The sequence below is a fragment of the Leptinotarsa decemlineata genome, unplaced genomic scaffold (assembly GCF_025532065.1).
Source record: "Leptinotarsa decemlineata unplaced genomic scaffold, Ldec_3_MD MMD2_tig00001393_RagTag_RagTag, whole genome shotgun sequence".
Lineage (NCBI taxonomy): Eukaryota > Metazoa > Arthropoda > Insecta > Coleoptera > Chrysomelidae > Leptinotarsa > Leptinotarsa decemlineata.
The window spans coordinates 11216872-11233165 of NW_027412562.1; the positions used below are offsets into that span (position 1 = coordinate 11216872).

The 16294-nt window shown below is 34.7% G+C and overlaps 1 protein-coding gene across 2 annotated transcripts in view; it reads left to right on the plus strand.

Annotated features, from left to right (window-relative positions):
- LOC111511929 (synaptotagmin-15) overlaps positions 1-16294 on the plus strand; it is a 475338-nt gene that overhangs the window by 284403 nt on the left and 174641 nt on the right. For both annotated transcript variants that reach the window (XM_074175994.1, XM_074175995.1), the window contains exon 8: positions 8096-8203. In XM_074175994.1, the coding sequence (XP_074032095.1) occupies positions 8096-8203 (108 nt within the window). The remainder of the gene's footprint in view (positions 1-8095; positions 8204-16294) is intronic.

Below are 16294 nucleotides of genomic sequence, written 5' to 3' on the forward strand. Positions count from 1 at the left end.
GTGAGTCTGTTACTTATAGTGTTGCTAGATCTGAAGCAGGTTCTTATGTTATACTTGGACCCGATTCTTCCCATCTTTTCCGACAATCCTCTGATGTAGGAAAGTACTGGTTGTGGCGGCTTCTTTTCCTTGGTACTGGTTGTGGCGGCTTCTTTTCCTTGCTGTCTCCTGGCCAAAGTCTGTTCCACCATTCCGTCATTTTTGATAATGCCTAGTTTCTTTTCGAGTCCTTCCTTTGCATTACAGAGCCCGAAACCACGGTCTACTAGAGTATTGATGATTTCTCTCTTAGTCGATTGATGGAGGTTAGCTTTCTGGTTCAAATACTGTCCCGTGCGAGTGGGTTTCCGGTATACAGATGTTCTCCACTTGGTGTCGGTCCTCTTCACCAATACGTCTAAGAATGGCAATTCGTTGTGAACTTCCTTCTACATTGTGAAAGTGATGGAAGGACTTACGTTGTTGATGTGCTTCAGGAAGGTGTCTTGTTCTGCATTTATTTGCTTCCATATTATGAAGGTGTCGTCAACGTATCTCAACTAGACTCGAGACTTCTTGTGAGATTCTTCAATGGCCAAAGTTTCAAACCACACCATATATGTGTTGGCTATAATCAGTGAATGTGGCAATCCCATTGACAGTCCCTCATCTTGCGTAAAAAATTCGTACTTCAGCTGGAAGTAGCAGTTGCGTACACAGCATCCTAATAATTCCATAATTACTTGTATCGGCGAGTTTGTTCTATAGTTCAGGTCCCCATCTTCGAATAGCTTCCTCTGTATGATTTGAAGTGCTTCTTTGACAGGAACGTTGGTGTAGAGGCTTTCTACGTTGAAACTGATTAGTTGATCCTGCTCTGTGACTTTGATTGTCCCTAGTAGTTCGAAGAAATGCCTAGAATTCTTCACAAAAGAGGACTATTTTAATGAATTGATGGATTTAGCCGTTACTACGTGGTAGGAGATCATAATGAAAAGAGAAATGAAAATTTCTATGTTTTTTACCACTTTTAATTGTAACTAACATTACTGCAGTTTCGTCCTAGTGGTAAAAAACATAGAAATGTTCATTTTTTTTTTCATGAGGACTATTTTCCTTGCAGTGATTTTATTGTTGGTAGTAATAATCTGGACAAGTGTTTTCAGATATTTCAAATCAATTTATATCATATTAGACAATGGAAATCCGAATCAATGAAATGGAATAAGGTGAATTTTCAAATTTCGCGAGATATCTACATTCGAATAGCGATTTTTTATTTTGATTGACTCTTCTCGAACATATGTTTTCAGTTTCAGCTGTTCATATCACATTTAGTTTGTTAGTGAGAAGCATCAAATTCATAAGTGGTTTTCGGGTTCGGTGACTTTCTGCTATCGAAAAATATGGATCAAAGAATTTGTAGCAGATTTTGTGTGAAAAATTAAATTCAGTGCTCATAAACACGTGACATGTTGACAGTGGCATACAGTGATTGTGCTCTAAGTTAGAAAATGTAAACAATTGGTATATGCTTTTCACAGAAGGTAGAGAAAATGTAAATGACGATGCTCGCCCTGGACATTCAAGTACAACAACAACCTATGAAAATGTTGAGAAAGCGAAAAAAAAAATTTATAGAGAATCGTCGCATCACTATTAGAGAAGCTGCTGAGTATGTAGGAATATTAGTTGGCTCATGCCATGCACTTTTTCGAAAATTTTGGGCATGAAGCATGTGGCAGTGGAGTTCGTCCAAAATTGCTGAATTCTGATCAGATAAATCATCGCATGAATCACTCAGGAATTGTTGAACGGCTATCTACATTTGCTTGAAAGGGTTGTGACTGGTGACTAATCATGGGTATATGGTTATGCCATCGAAACCAGTGTCTAATCGTCCCACTAGAAGAACCCAGGGAGTCAAGACCAAAAAAGCACGCTGAGTTCGATCGAATCTCATGGTTTCTCTCACTGTTTTCTTCGATTACCAATTATCAGAAGTTCTTGCCACATAAGGAATATTTTCCTAAAGTTATGCGCCGCTTGCGAGAAGCAATACGCAGAAAATGTCCGGTATTGTGGAAAAACAATTCTTGGCTTTTGCATCACGATAATGCACTCGTCATTGTTTGTTCGTATTTTTTGGCCACAAACAACATCGTAATCAAGCCTCATCCACCGTATTCAGCAGATTTGCCCACTGCGACTTCTTTCTATTCCCAAGATTGAAGAGAGGCATGAGAGAACGGCGTTTCATGGCGATTGAGCAGATAAAACAGAATCGTTGAGAGTTCGAAGACATACCAAAAACTGCATATCAGAACTGCTTCCAGAATTAGAAAAATCACTAGTATAAGTGTGTTATATCTGACGGGGTCAACAATGATGATAATAAAAAAGAAGTTAATGAATTAATAAAGATTTTTTGAATAAAACGAAAATTCACTCAATTTTTTGTATATTATATTATGTATACTATGCATTTCATTGTCGACCACAGTCAAACAGAAATGGTCCATAGTTCTTATCAGCTACTATTTGAAATTAACAAGTATTTTAACTTCAAAAACTCCACTCTCTGATGTGCATTTTATTTGAGCTATATCTAATTCAATACACAGAAAGTAGAAGAGAAATGAACTATTCTCGATTGAGATGAATGACTGATTTTCTCACAAAGTAAATTGATGAAAAAAAATTGAACCATCAACGTAGATGCATAATATATTGTTGACTGAATTTATCAAATACCCCAAATAGAGAAAAAAACAGTAAAGATATTCAATAATGTGTTTGAAATATTACGATGAACAATAATACTGGTTTTAGAAAGATTCGTTTTTTTTGTCATCAATGCGAGATATTCTGCATGAGTAGTCGTACTATTAATCCAAAGAAATAAAGGACTATCCCTTCATAAAGAAATAGCTCAAGTTACATTTCGTCAGTGAACTTAAGATGAAAAGGAAACAAACCAAGTCTCTTTTTGGTTCATCAGTTCCACAAATTACTGGTAGGCACCAAAAATACTTCAAGAAATATATCCCAGAGCTGTAACAATTCACACCTCAGGACTGCAATATGGCACAAAATCTTATCAAGTAGATCAAAAGTTTTGCAGAACGGGTTATTTTGGACATAAGAACTCTTTTAACTGAAGCTAGATACTAAATCACTCACAACAACCAACTGAAATTACTGGATGTAAAGGTGGTGATTCTCACCACCATATCGGCATCTTAGTCTACAGCAGCGGCAAAGTATTCTGAGCAAATTAGAAATTGAGAAATTGCTATCGCAAGAAATACTCGTACAAATAACAATATTATTCTGTCCGTTTTTGCACTGCAGGAATTTACATTTACTGGGATAGGAGTACAAATATTCTATACGTTTTTTCCATTTACAGAATAATTGCATTCAATCTGTCAATCTTCGTAGACCTCAACAAGTAATTCCAGTTTCAGGAATAACACCTTGTTGAACTAGCCTTTTTGATATTGTGTAATAATTTGTTGGTATGTAAACCGAAAGTTCCGTACTCTTTGTATTACAACTGAAAATATGACTTACCATAATTATTCTTGATCACTGTCTCGAATACTTTGAAAAAGAGTTATCTATAAATATTGGTGTTTTGAAGAATTCCCCCTGTTCATAAAAATACCATGAAAATATCTTTGTATATATCTTCGTAAACATACAGCTCAAAAACAATATATTTTCAATAAAAATAATGTTTATTCTGTACTAGCATTTTTCACTCTTCTGTGATGACATTACAGTTGATACAAAAAATTGTGAAACATCAATAATACTATTTTGTAGCTTTCGCTGATGATTGTTGAGTACTGAAATAGTTATAAAAAATTATAACAAAATATTCATCAATGAGGCTATAATATACTAGTAAACTCAAGAATCTAAGCTAGTTATCACAAATTATGAAAACCAATAATACATGTTTCGAAATAAATTCCACCATCATTGAAAAATGGAAAAATTAATAAATATTTTGATGGTGCTGTTAATAACAAATATGAAAATCATTCGTGCGCTACTCGCTATCAGTCTTTATTTGTCAGTCTTTATGAAATTTATTTTTCAAGCAAGTGTTTCAGTGTATTATTTTTTAAAAGAATGAAATTAAAATTAATCAATAATTAATTCAAAAATATATGCTCTGTTAATTTTAATCTACCAAGAGAGTAGAATTTACATTTACTAACCCTTGAGACGCGGGCTTACTATTGACTTGATAGTGTGTCGTAGTGTGATTTTGATTTCTTTAGCGGAGCCTGCTCACTTTCACTTTCCAAATTATCACTGTCAGACATATTTCATTCTAAATTATTTTTAAAAATAATTCATTAGGCAAAATAATGTTTGTTTGAAGGTGATTGACAATGTTTCGTGATGAATTTCACTAGTTCGGACTTCCATTGTCTATTATATAAAATGATTTGAAATCCCTGAAACAAGTAAAAAAGAATAATTAAAAAAAGAATAGTTGAAAATAACAATTATATTAAGCAACAATAAACCTGAAAAGAAATGATAGTAAAATAACCTACAAGTAAAAATATAATAATTGAATAAATAAAAATTAAAGGAATGCAAAAAGAAAATAATAAAAATAAAAAGTGTAGAGATTCCAAGTCACGTTAGTTCACGACGTTTCGATTGTTGGTATCTACAATCGTCTTCGGGTGATGACTAATGGCAAAATAATGTTTCATATCAAAAAAGGAATGCTTGTCATGGATTATTCTTTTCAGCTGAGATCAGAGTTGTAAAATTTGGGTTTCTTTTTCTTGGACTCTGAAGTACAAACTTCATATCAAATTTTTTTCTTGGATTAGTAGGCTATGTCCGAAAGAAAACATGAATTCGGCCTTTTGCACGAAGAAAAGGTCTTAAGTAGACTTTTCTTAGAATTTTGAGAGTTCGCATCTTTTGTTTTTCTTTTCTAGGAGGTTACGAAGTTGGAGTTTTGAGAGAAAACTCGACTTTGTAAATAAAATATTATATTTAATAATAAAAAAATAAAAAAACTGAGGAACAACAAAACAACAGAAAAAATTTAATAATAAGAATCGGTGGATGATAAACAAAACGAAGAAAAAGAAACTAAATTTCTGGTATGCAAGACACTAAACAATTAAAGAAAAAAAAACTAAACCGTGTACTGAAGGTACTACTAGTTTTTACGTCCTAACTTCAACATCTATTTTTGCGTGCCTTCGCCGACTATGCTATCGTATACGGAGAGTGATGGTGATACTCAGCACGACCAGCCTATGACATTTTAATACTGGCTTGAAACTTCAAAAGAATCAAAACACACGAAAAATATTTGCCCCACTCTGTATACTACTTTTTGGCTAACTCCTTCCTAAAATTCATACAAATGTTATTCAGACAAGTGCATAAATCTCACCAACGACTATTTTCCAAATTTTTCCTCGGCTAATCCAAAGGTTTAGATCTCGAGCGGACGTAGTAATCCGTTATTCAATGTCGTGGAAAAACCTCACTTCACGGAGAGAATTCACTCGCTTTACCGGCCACGGTAGACAAAATTATTTGACTTGAAGGGGTTATATTTTTTAGGAGTGATTAATTAAGGCGAAACATCGGTGTATACCAGTGAGGGTGACAGTGTTCCATGTGAGTACAGTTTATTACCATTCATTCGAAGTAGAATTCATGTGAATGATATCTGATTCTTATTCCACAACAAATGTTTGAAATACAAACTGAGTAGAGAAAAGTATCTTCTGTATAATGTTTCGAAATAATTTTTTTCTTTCGTGTGATTCAATGTTTATATGAAAGTAGCTGTTTCAGGAGGACTTTCTTTCAGTTTGTGTCTGAAAGTTACTTCTTTGCATGATCTACACATCCATGTATAGAGTTACTTATTTTCAAATTGATTACTTCCTTTCTTTGGAAGATTCTCTCATCCCTTTTTTTTGTATCAGATGGAGTAGTATTAGATGGAGTAGTAGAAAGCCAAAAATTTTCTTTCCCAAAAAAAATTGATCACTTCTAAAAATATAACCCCTTCAATTCAAATAATATTTCTCTTGGAAGAAGAAGTATCTTCTGTATAATTCAGTGTTCATATATAAGTATTTGTTTCGAAAGAATTTTTGTCTTTCGTGTAATTCAATTATTTTCTTTCGTGTAATTCAATGTTTATATGAAAGTAGCTGTTTCAGAAGGACTTTCTTTCAGTTTGTGTCTGAAAGTTACTTCTTTGCATGATCTACACATCCATGTATATAGTTACTTATTTTCAAATTGATTACTTCTTTCCTTTCTTTGGAAGATTCTCTCATCCCTTTTTTTGTATCCTTTCTTTTCCAAAACAAAATTATTATTCCGAAATTTCACTATAAATCCGCCAGATATACGCTCATACGCTTAGATTATCACTTCTTTATTTCCCTAATAAACCCCTATAAATCGCGCTATTTCTCAAATCTTCAAAACATTACTTATTATCGCTCAAATAAGACGCTCGACTGCGCGTTATTTTCGCTCTATCCCCTCGCTCCCCTACGCTTAAAGACCTCCGTCCACGACTTTTCTTTTCCCACTGCCTCTCTCCCGTCCACTTTTTCAAGATCCGTTTCCCTGTTCCGAAATCTTCGTCACCTCCCTCGACCAATTCCGGGAGGCTCTCTTTCTCTCGGTGTCAACTTCAATTAGTCGAGATCATGATTAATTAACCCATAACACTAAGCTCGGTTTCAAGTCACAGAATTCCGACTTCCCACGAAATTGTTCACTCAGCAAAACTTCGAAAGCCTTTTGTTTAGATTATTGTCGCCACTCTATAAGTCTTTATGACCTAGGCTGTTTATCTTATCCAATATTTCCGTCCAGCGGTCCCATATTTGAAATAATAATATATGACCCACAAGTCTTCTTACATAAACATTTTCTTCTTCTCGCTAGTTAGTCGATAAATTTCAAACTGTTATTTCCTTCATGACTGAAATCGTTTTTTTTGTTTATTTTTTTCTTAAAGCGATAATTTTTTTTTCGAAGGTCGCCGATGAAATTTGTGGATTTCATCCAAATGATTCCATATTTTTAAAATACCGACATTGCTAGGTATTACAGAGACGAAGAGATAATAATGAAGAGAATTATTCTACGAGAGCTGTAGCTGTTTAACAATTTCGGTACTTTGGTGGTTTGGTTCTCAATTTAAGCAGCAGGTTGGGCTTTCGGAAAAGGATCAATGGTTTAGAATCTGAGGGAAATATTTTCCTCGTCCGATGAAACTCAAATTGCATCCCTACAACTGAAAAGAATAAAAATAATTTATTAGATATTTTCGAAGTAGATACTGTAAGATTTCGCAAATGGAAAGGAAGGGAATGGGGTAGGTTAGGGTTTATTGTAGCTCACATCTATTCACACTCGACCAGATTAGTTTCTATGGTTAGTGGTCCCCAGCGAGGACCACTCTCTGCATATGATGATTCAAATGACAGTGACATGTCTGTTAGAGAGAATGGAGTAACTCCAGGAGAAATTTGATCATTTCAAAGTGGTACTTATTCAACTGTAGTCGAAAATTAAAGCATTTGTATAACATAAATTATATTTCTAGTGCTTCAGATGAAGCAATACCACTAGAGTACCAAAAGGCATATGTCAAATATAGAAACTAGAGAAACCAACGACAAAAGTTAAAGAAATGTATAGTATAGGAAGGCCTGCACTCAATCAAGCAAATGATAACGATATTAACAATACTGGTAAATCTTTTTTTAAAGAATAGTAACATGCTCATATAGGACAAAATTTTTTACTTCCTTGAAGAACATTTTTTCAAATGCATTTATTGAAAACGAACTTGAAGTAACCAAGAGACTAGATTGAATGTTTTGCTCCAAAACTTACATTTTTCCTGGTACATTTTCATTCATTGTGGTATATGTTTCGTTCTTCAACTTGATATCTGCAAATTATGAAAAGAATTTATTTAAAGACATATACTCTTGAGCATTCGATACACTTCGAGAACTACAATTTATAGGTTGTATCGAAAACAGTCACCTCACCTTGATCACCTCCTCAACTTCTATTACAGGAACCCCAAGAAATAAGGTCAGATTTAGGAGAACTCCTAGTCTCTTTGGTCTACAATGAGAATCTCAGTAGGCTGACAGCTACAGTTATAGAAGCCCGAAGGCTCAAGGTAAGTTTATTGATCAAAATTGCTTGAAGAAAATTCATTTATCATATCTATTAGAATTTCATAATTGAGACGTTTTTCGAATTAGATAGGTATATTGTTACGTTTTTCCCGTAGGATCGACAATAAATGATCACACTTTACAATTGAACTCAACTTGATTCCACTGCTACATTGACGACAACACTGAAATACTACCAAAATGGAACTCGTCAACTCCTCGAAGAAAGTTACTAACGTAACGAGCTTCGGGAAGTTGCGAGTCGAGGGTAACCGTGTTGACGAGCAGAGGAGCGCGCGACATTTGGGAGTTATCCTGGATAGGCGCCCACTCTTTGCACGGAGACTCTTAGCTCAGTGTTGACAACAAATAATCAGACCAGCTATGTTATACGCCTGTCCTATACTCTGCAGCCTCAAGAGGATTCCTTTGCGGGTACTCGAGACGATGTAGAAGGAGGTGTCCGTATTTGCACGAACACTGACAAATATATTTCATTGAATGATCTTTAGATCACGCAGAAGTCGAGACGATCACTGAACATATCAGGAGTCTGTCTTATGAATTCTTCAAGTTCTTTCTTCCGAAAAACCCGCTGACGAGGAATGTCACGGCGCTTAGGAGTTATCATAATCAGCCCCGTAAACACGGGATGATTTATGAAATGCACGATGTCTTCCAGGAACGACGCGAATGCGATAACGCTTACTTCATAAAAAAGCTGGCTAAGATAATTCACGTTTTCTCGTGATATCAGAATTCCTGTTACCTGTTTTTTTTTCATGAACTTTTTCCAGAGGGCTAGTGAATAACTTGCCTCAACTCAACTATGATTTACTCAGATATAAGGTACCGAATTCACAACACCACGAGAAATCTCGCATAAGCCCCGGCAGGAAGTGGAAAGTCTTAGACTGAGGCTCTGTTGGGCAGAGAGCCACCCGTTAACATCAGCGGGGGTGCCTCTCATCGGCCTGTCGGGGGCCTATGAGGCGGCGCTTCACCTTGCGTACGTCATGGAGTTCAATATTGAACTTCATCCTACTGAAGACCCCTAACTTTTTTCTCCACCAACACTTTTCCCTACCACTCCTTACCATTCTTTTGTGTGAGAGAAATCTAAATATTGTGAATACTCTGTACAAAGACCTTAAATTTGTTAAAAACAATTAGGTACAATAGCATTTTTGATTTTGAGACTAATGCTCGAATGGCTTTTGCCTTATCAGCTCAATTCGCACTGTACTTTTCGAATTAGAGTGTTATATAACCCAATGGATATTTTTGGAAGCTTGTGCAACGACTGTTGAAAAGGCATGGCGTTTTAGAACTTTCGAGAGGACCGTGATTAAGTCACGTTGCAGGAGATATATGAACTTTAAATTATTTGATTGGTTTCGACCGATTTTAGGAAAAACAATATATATATTATGTGCTAAGCTATATTTCACGAATAAACTCGGATGTTTTTCAAAAAAAAGTAAGAATAATTGGACTCATCATAGATAATGATTTCATTATATGAAGTGTTTTATTATGAGTGTTCAGTATTTATATTCATTATTATTTGTTAACTCTCTCATTTACCCTGTATATAATTATATTTAGTTTGATGTTCAGTTGTTGTAACTAAAACAAAGAAAATAAAAAAAAACTTTTTTGACTGACATTGAATTTCAATATTTCGTTCTTCGAGACCGGATTTAACTTAGATATTCCAGGTAAAATACAACATTAATTGGTCCTTCTACGCCTTTACCGAATCAACCTATTGAGACATGTCAAAAAATCGAAGAAGCGAGAGATTAGCGGAAAAACGGGAAAAGGAAGCGATTTCTATCAGTAGTGAAAGGGAACAAGACAACATTTCTTCCCGTGGCTTACAGTTGGAGCAAGGTAATGACATTGATGACAAAAACTCCACTTGTAAGTACTCACATGCAGACAGCAAGAAGAAAATGTCATGGCAGGGTTCCATTCAAAAAAAGAAATCGATTAAGTCCAAAACTAGTAGCGCCCGTTCAGAAAAAGTCAAAAAAGAATTGATGATTCAGACAGAAATCAAGAAGAAAGAATTGGAGCAGAAATTATTGAAGAAAGAACAAGAGATTCTCGACTTACAATTAGCCTTCAAGTTGTCACAAATAGAATATGAATCTTCGGATGTATCAGTGGAAGATGAGTCTCCATCATGTGGATCAGGGTCAGTGATTAACAATGGTTCGAATGTTCAAAAATGGGTAAACGAGTTCACTTGGAATGGTAATAATGACACAAAAAATTGCACGCCTTGCTGTTCTCAGGTATGTGAACCATTTTCTACATTGTCAAACGCAGAAATATATCCTACTCCTAAAAATGCAAACAACTGTCAAAATGACGTTAGGAAAAATTTCAATTCACGAGAAATGTCTAGTCAATCAATTGACAATAATGACATAAAGAAAATTTTGACTAGACAGAGTGTTCCGAAAGACTTGCCGAATTTTAATGGGGATCCTACAGAGTGGCCCAATTTCATTCACCAGTTTGAAAATTCTACTGCTTTGTGTGGTTATTCAAAAGAGGAGAATCAAAGCAGGTTACAGAAATGTCTTAAAGGTCCTGCCAAAAAAATAACACAAGCATTATTAATACTTCCGCAAAATGTTGATAAAGTAATAGAATTATTAAAAAATAGATTTGGTCGATCTGAACATATTATTACTTTATTACTCGATCGTTTGAGAAAATTTCCAATAATTAAGGAAGACAAATTAGATATTTTGATAGCATTTTCAGACGAAGTTAAAAATTTTGTATATACTGTCCAGTCATTGGAGGAGAATGAACACTTATGTAATCCTTTGCTATTACAAGAACTTCTGAATAAATTACCGACTTCTTACAAATTGAATTGGGTAGAATATATTACTGAGAAGACAGTAAAAAATAAACTCATTAAATTTTGTTCATGGTTAGGATCTAAAGCTAATGCAGCTTGTCAACTTCAAATTCCACAAATTTCAGAATTCAAGGCTAATAAAGAAAATTACAGAAATAAAGATATCACTTCAGCCACAAAATTTATTAGCAAAAAATGCATGTGCTGCAAAGATCAATTTCATGGTTTATTTTCATGTCATGTTTTCAAGTCGTTTTCCGTTGATGAAAGATGGTCCTTTGCGACAAAGAATAGAATTTGTTTTTCTTGCCTGACACCTTTTCATGGTTTGAAAAATTGTAGAAGAAAAAAGATATGTACAGTAGATGGATGCAAGAGAGTACATCATGAGCTTTTACATAAAAATGAAGAGAATAGAGAAACAAATTCTACTTCGCAAGTCACTGATATTGAAACCAATTGTCATATTTCATCAAATAGACGAGTGTTACTGAAAATTTTACCAGTCTCTATTTCGAATGGCAAAAAAGAAATTGATACATATGCTATTTTGGACGATGCTAGTACCATAACTTTAATTGATAAAGATCTCGCTGATGATTTGGATCTTGATGGTCCTCAAAAGTCTTTATGTATCCAATGGACAAATAATCAGACAGAAGAGCAGGATGACTCAAGAATTGTTACTTTCAAAATATCGTCAAAAACGTGTAATTCTAATTCGAATTTTTATTTGAGGCATGTTCGAACGATCAAAAATCTTTCATTTCCAAAACAAACTGTCGATATTGATCAGATTTCTTTGAAATATCCTTATATTGACAACAAAATACAATCTATGATCGATGTACGTCCTAAAATTTTGATTGGTCAAGACAATTGGCCATTGTTGGTAAGCAAGAAAATAATTTCGGGGCCTTGGCATGGACCCGCACTCACGAAAACATTGTTAGGTTGGGTAGTTCACGGAAATTTACATCATAGTAATGATAATATGAATACATTTGTTTGTTTTGTGGATTTGAAAGAAAAAGATGAATTAGACATTCTCCATGACCTGATTAAAGAACAATGGAAAATGGAATCATTTCCTACTTCAAGACAATCTTTATCCAGAGAAGACATTAGAGCTCAAGAGATCATGGATTCTACAATGTGGAGAATAGGTGATACGTTTGAAACAGGACTGCTTTGGAAAAAGAGTAATCATCATTTACCGGAAAGTAAAAAAAATGCCATAAGAAGATTCGTTTGTACGGAAAGGAGAATGCACAAAGATGAAGAATTTGGTCGAATGTATTGCGAAAAGTTTGAAGATATGATTAAGAAAAATTATATATCGAAAATTTCTGATGCAGAAGATAATCTCAACGACGGAAAAATCTGGTATTTGCCACACTTCGGTGTCATGAATCCAAACAAACCCAATAAATTACGAATCGTATTTGATGCCTCTTCGAAAAGTAATGGTAATTCCTTAAACGACTTTCTGCTGACAGGACCGGATTTGTACAATTCACTTCAAACAATTCTTTTGAATTTTAGAATAAAAAGATATGCGTTTTCAGCAGACATCAAAGAAATGTTTTTGAGAGTGAATGTCCGGAAAGAAGACAGATCAGCACAGAAAATTTTATACAGAGGAATGCGAAGAGATGATGATCCAGATATATATGAAATAAATGTGGTATTTTTTGGTTCATCGTGTGGCCCGTGTTTAGCCCAGGAGGCCAAGAACAGAAATGCCAAAGAATTCCAAGAAGAATATCCTGAAGCGGTCAAAGCCATCATCAATGATCATTATATGGATGATTATCTTGGAGGAGCAGATAATGTCCAGGAGGCAAAACAATTGATAAGGGACGTAATATATGTACATAGTAAAGGTGGATTCACTATATGTAATTGGATTTCCAATAACCCGATTTAATTTCAAGACATAGATGACTCACTATTGGCCAAATTTGACGAAAATTTGAATTCTTCAGAGGAAAGAATTTTGGGTATATGGTGGAACCCCAAAAGAGATATCTTTCAATTCAAAACAAAATTCCATAAAATTGACAAAAATTTATTGGAAGGTAACAGAAGACCGACAAAACGAGAAGTACTCAAGATCGTCATGTCAGTCTTCGATCCCCTCGGATTTCTCGCAAACTTTTTGATACAAGGTAAAATCATATTACAGAAAACATGGAGAAGTCAGATAGGATGGGACGACGAAATACCAGACAGTTTGATTATCAAATGGGAGAAATTCATACAAGATTTGAGGAAAGTTGATGATTTTAAATTGCCAAGACAATATTGTGAAATGAATAGGTCCGATTCTGAAATTCAGCTTCATATTTTCTGTGATGCCTCTGAGAATGCGTATGCAAGTGTCGCATATTTGAGATGGTCTGGAAAAGATGGCATTAAAGTTTGTTTTTTGAACGCACGAACCAGAGTATCACCAATAAAACCACTATCTATACCAAGACTTGAACTACAGGCAGCATTAATTGGATCACGGCTGGGTTCAAGCTTAAAAAGCGTTTTGAACTTAAAAATTGATGATACAATATATTGGACTGACTCGAAAACAGTATTATATTGGATTCGATCGGAAGCTCGACGCTTCAAAATATTTGTAGCGCAACGTTTGGGAGAAATTCAAGAGCTCACGAATACTTGTGATTGGAGATATGTTGGAACAAAAGAAAACGTGGCAGATGAAGCAACAAAGCAGTACTCGAAGATGGACATGACCGCCGAATTTTGGCTTGTTGAAGAAAAATTCAGAACAAATAATAATGGACAAGAAGTAGACTTAGAAGAAAATAATGTACTGGTTCATGTAAATATGAACGATAAAGGAAATGTAGTTACGACTGATCCAAATAAATTCTCTAAATGGCAAAAATTATTGAGATCAACCGCTTGGATATATAGATTCAAACAAAATTGTAAAACAAGAGCAAAAACTTCGGGTGAATTAGAAGTATCAGAATTAAATCAAGCTGAAAAAAATCTACTTAGCAGATGTCAAGAGGAAACATTTAGTGAAGAAATGAAATCTTTGAGAATTCATGGCATTGTGAAAAATACGAGTCGCCTGTATACATTGGATTGTTTCCTTGATGAAGAAGGCTTGATCAGATTGGGTGGAAGATTAGATAACTCCAAACTTTTAGATGAATATGTGAAAAGACCGATAATTTTAGACCCGAAACACAAAATTACGAAACTGCTTATATTTTATTATCACGAGAAGTTCAATCACCATGGACAAGACACTGTATTCAATAGCATGAGACAAAAGTTTTGGATACTACGTATGCGACAAGCTATCCGCAGTTGCTGGACAAACTGCCAAAAGTGTAAGAACAGGAAATCCTTGCCGAAACCTCCGATTATGGGACAGCTTCCAACATGTAGAATAGAACGGACAGTGAGACCTTTTATAAAAACTGGAGTTGATTATTTTGGACCTCTTTTAGTTTCAGTCAAGAGAAGTCGGGAGAAGCGATATGGGGTGATATTCACTTGTATGGTTACACGAGCAATTCACTTAGAGATTGCACACGACCTGAGCACGGATGGTTTCATTCATGTTTTTCGACAATTTGGTAGTAGACGAGGTTTTCCGCAAGAGATGTATAGTGACAATGGAGGGAATTTTAAAGGAAGTGACAGAGAACTTCAAAAAAGTTTGGAATCGTTTGACCAAAATAAAATAAAAGAATTTTGTACGCTGAAAAATGTGAAATGGTTTTTCAACCCGCCATTAGCTCCTTTCATGGGTGGATCATGGGAGAGTTTGATAAAATCTATCAAGAAAAATGTGTCGGAAGTTCTTACAACAAGATACCCCCAGGAATATGTTTTAAGGACAGTATTTGCAGAAGTTGAGAATATTTTGAACTCGAGACCACTTACCCATGTACCCAATGATCCAGATGATATGGAGGCTCTAACTCCAAATCATTTTTTGATTGGAACTTGTTATTCAGCGTTACCTTGTGCTGAAACTGATGAAAGGGATTTGTGTTTATTGAACAAATGGAAGGCAGCACAAAAGCTCACAGATTTATTTTGGCAAAGGTGGGCTAAAGAATATCTACCATCTCTAGCAAAACGAGATAAATGGCACCAGCAGAGAAGAAATGTCAAAATAGGGGATATTGTTCTATTTCATGACTCCAATAGTCCACGGAACATTTGGCTGAAAGGAAGAATTACAAATGTTCACCCTGGGAAGGATGGCAAAATCAGAGTGGTTGATGTTGTTACAGCTTCTGGAACAACATTCAAGCGAGCTGTACCTACACTTTGCATACTTGATGTATTCAAAGAGAAGTCTCCCGAGAATAATCAGATTTGAAGTAATTTCTTTCATTCGAATCAATTACAGCGGGAGAGAATGTTCAGTATTTATATTCATTATTATTTGTTAACTCTCTCATTTACCCTGTATATAATTATATTTAGTTTGATGTTCAGTTGTTGTAACTAAAACAAAGAAAATAAAAAAAAAACTCTTTTCACTGACATTGAATTTCAATATTTCGTTCTTCGAGACCGGATTTAACTTAGATATTCCAGGTAAAATACAACAATGAGGGTATATGCTTTCAGTGAATTCCCTTTTTGAATGAATATATTGTAGAGTACAATCTTTTATTATTGTTTGTAAAATATATTGTGTTGAAACGATGAAATTCGTAACAGCCATCAAGGCAAATCCATGCTGATGTGGATGAAGTTGATGATGGACCAATTCACATGCGGAATCAAACATAACTAATTTGGAAACCTTCGAGAATACACATTACTTTTGAGAGAGTTGACAATTTTTTTGATTTTTTTCATAATTTATAAGTTCAGAGCATCAAAATGCAAAGTATTTCAATCTATTTCTGTTCAATAACTAGCAACACTTCACTTTTCCAAATGGAGTGATACTGAACTAAACTTTGTTGATATTACATTTTTATTTTTTGAGAAAGAAAGTTTTTGGCTTTCTACTACTCCATCTTGATACAAAAAAATGTGGGAATCTTCCAAAGAAAGGAAGAAAGTAATCAATTTGAAAATAAGTAACTCTATACATGGATGTGAGTTACTTATTTTCAAATTAATCACTTTCTTCCTTTCTTTGGAAAATTCCCACATTTTTTCATATCAAGATTGAGTAGTAGAAAGCCAAAAACTTTCTTTCCCAAAA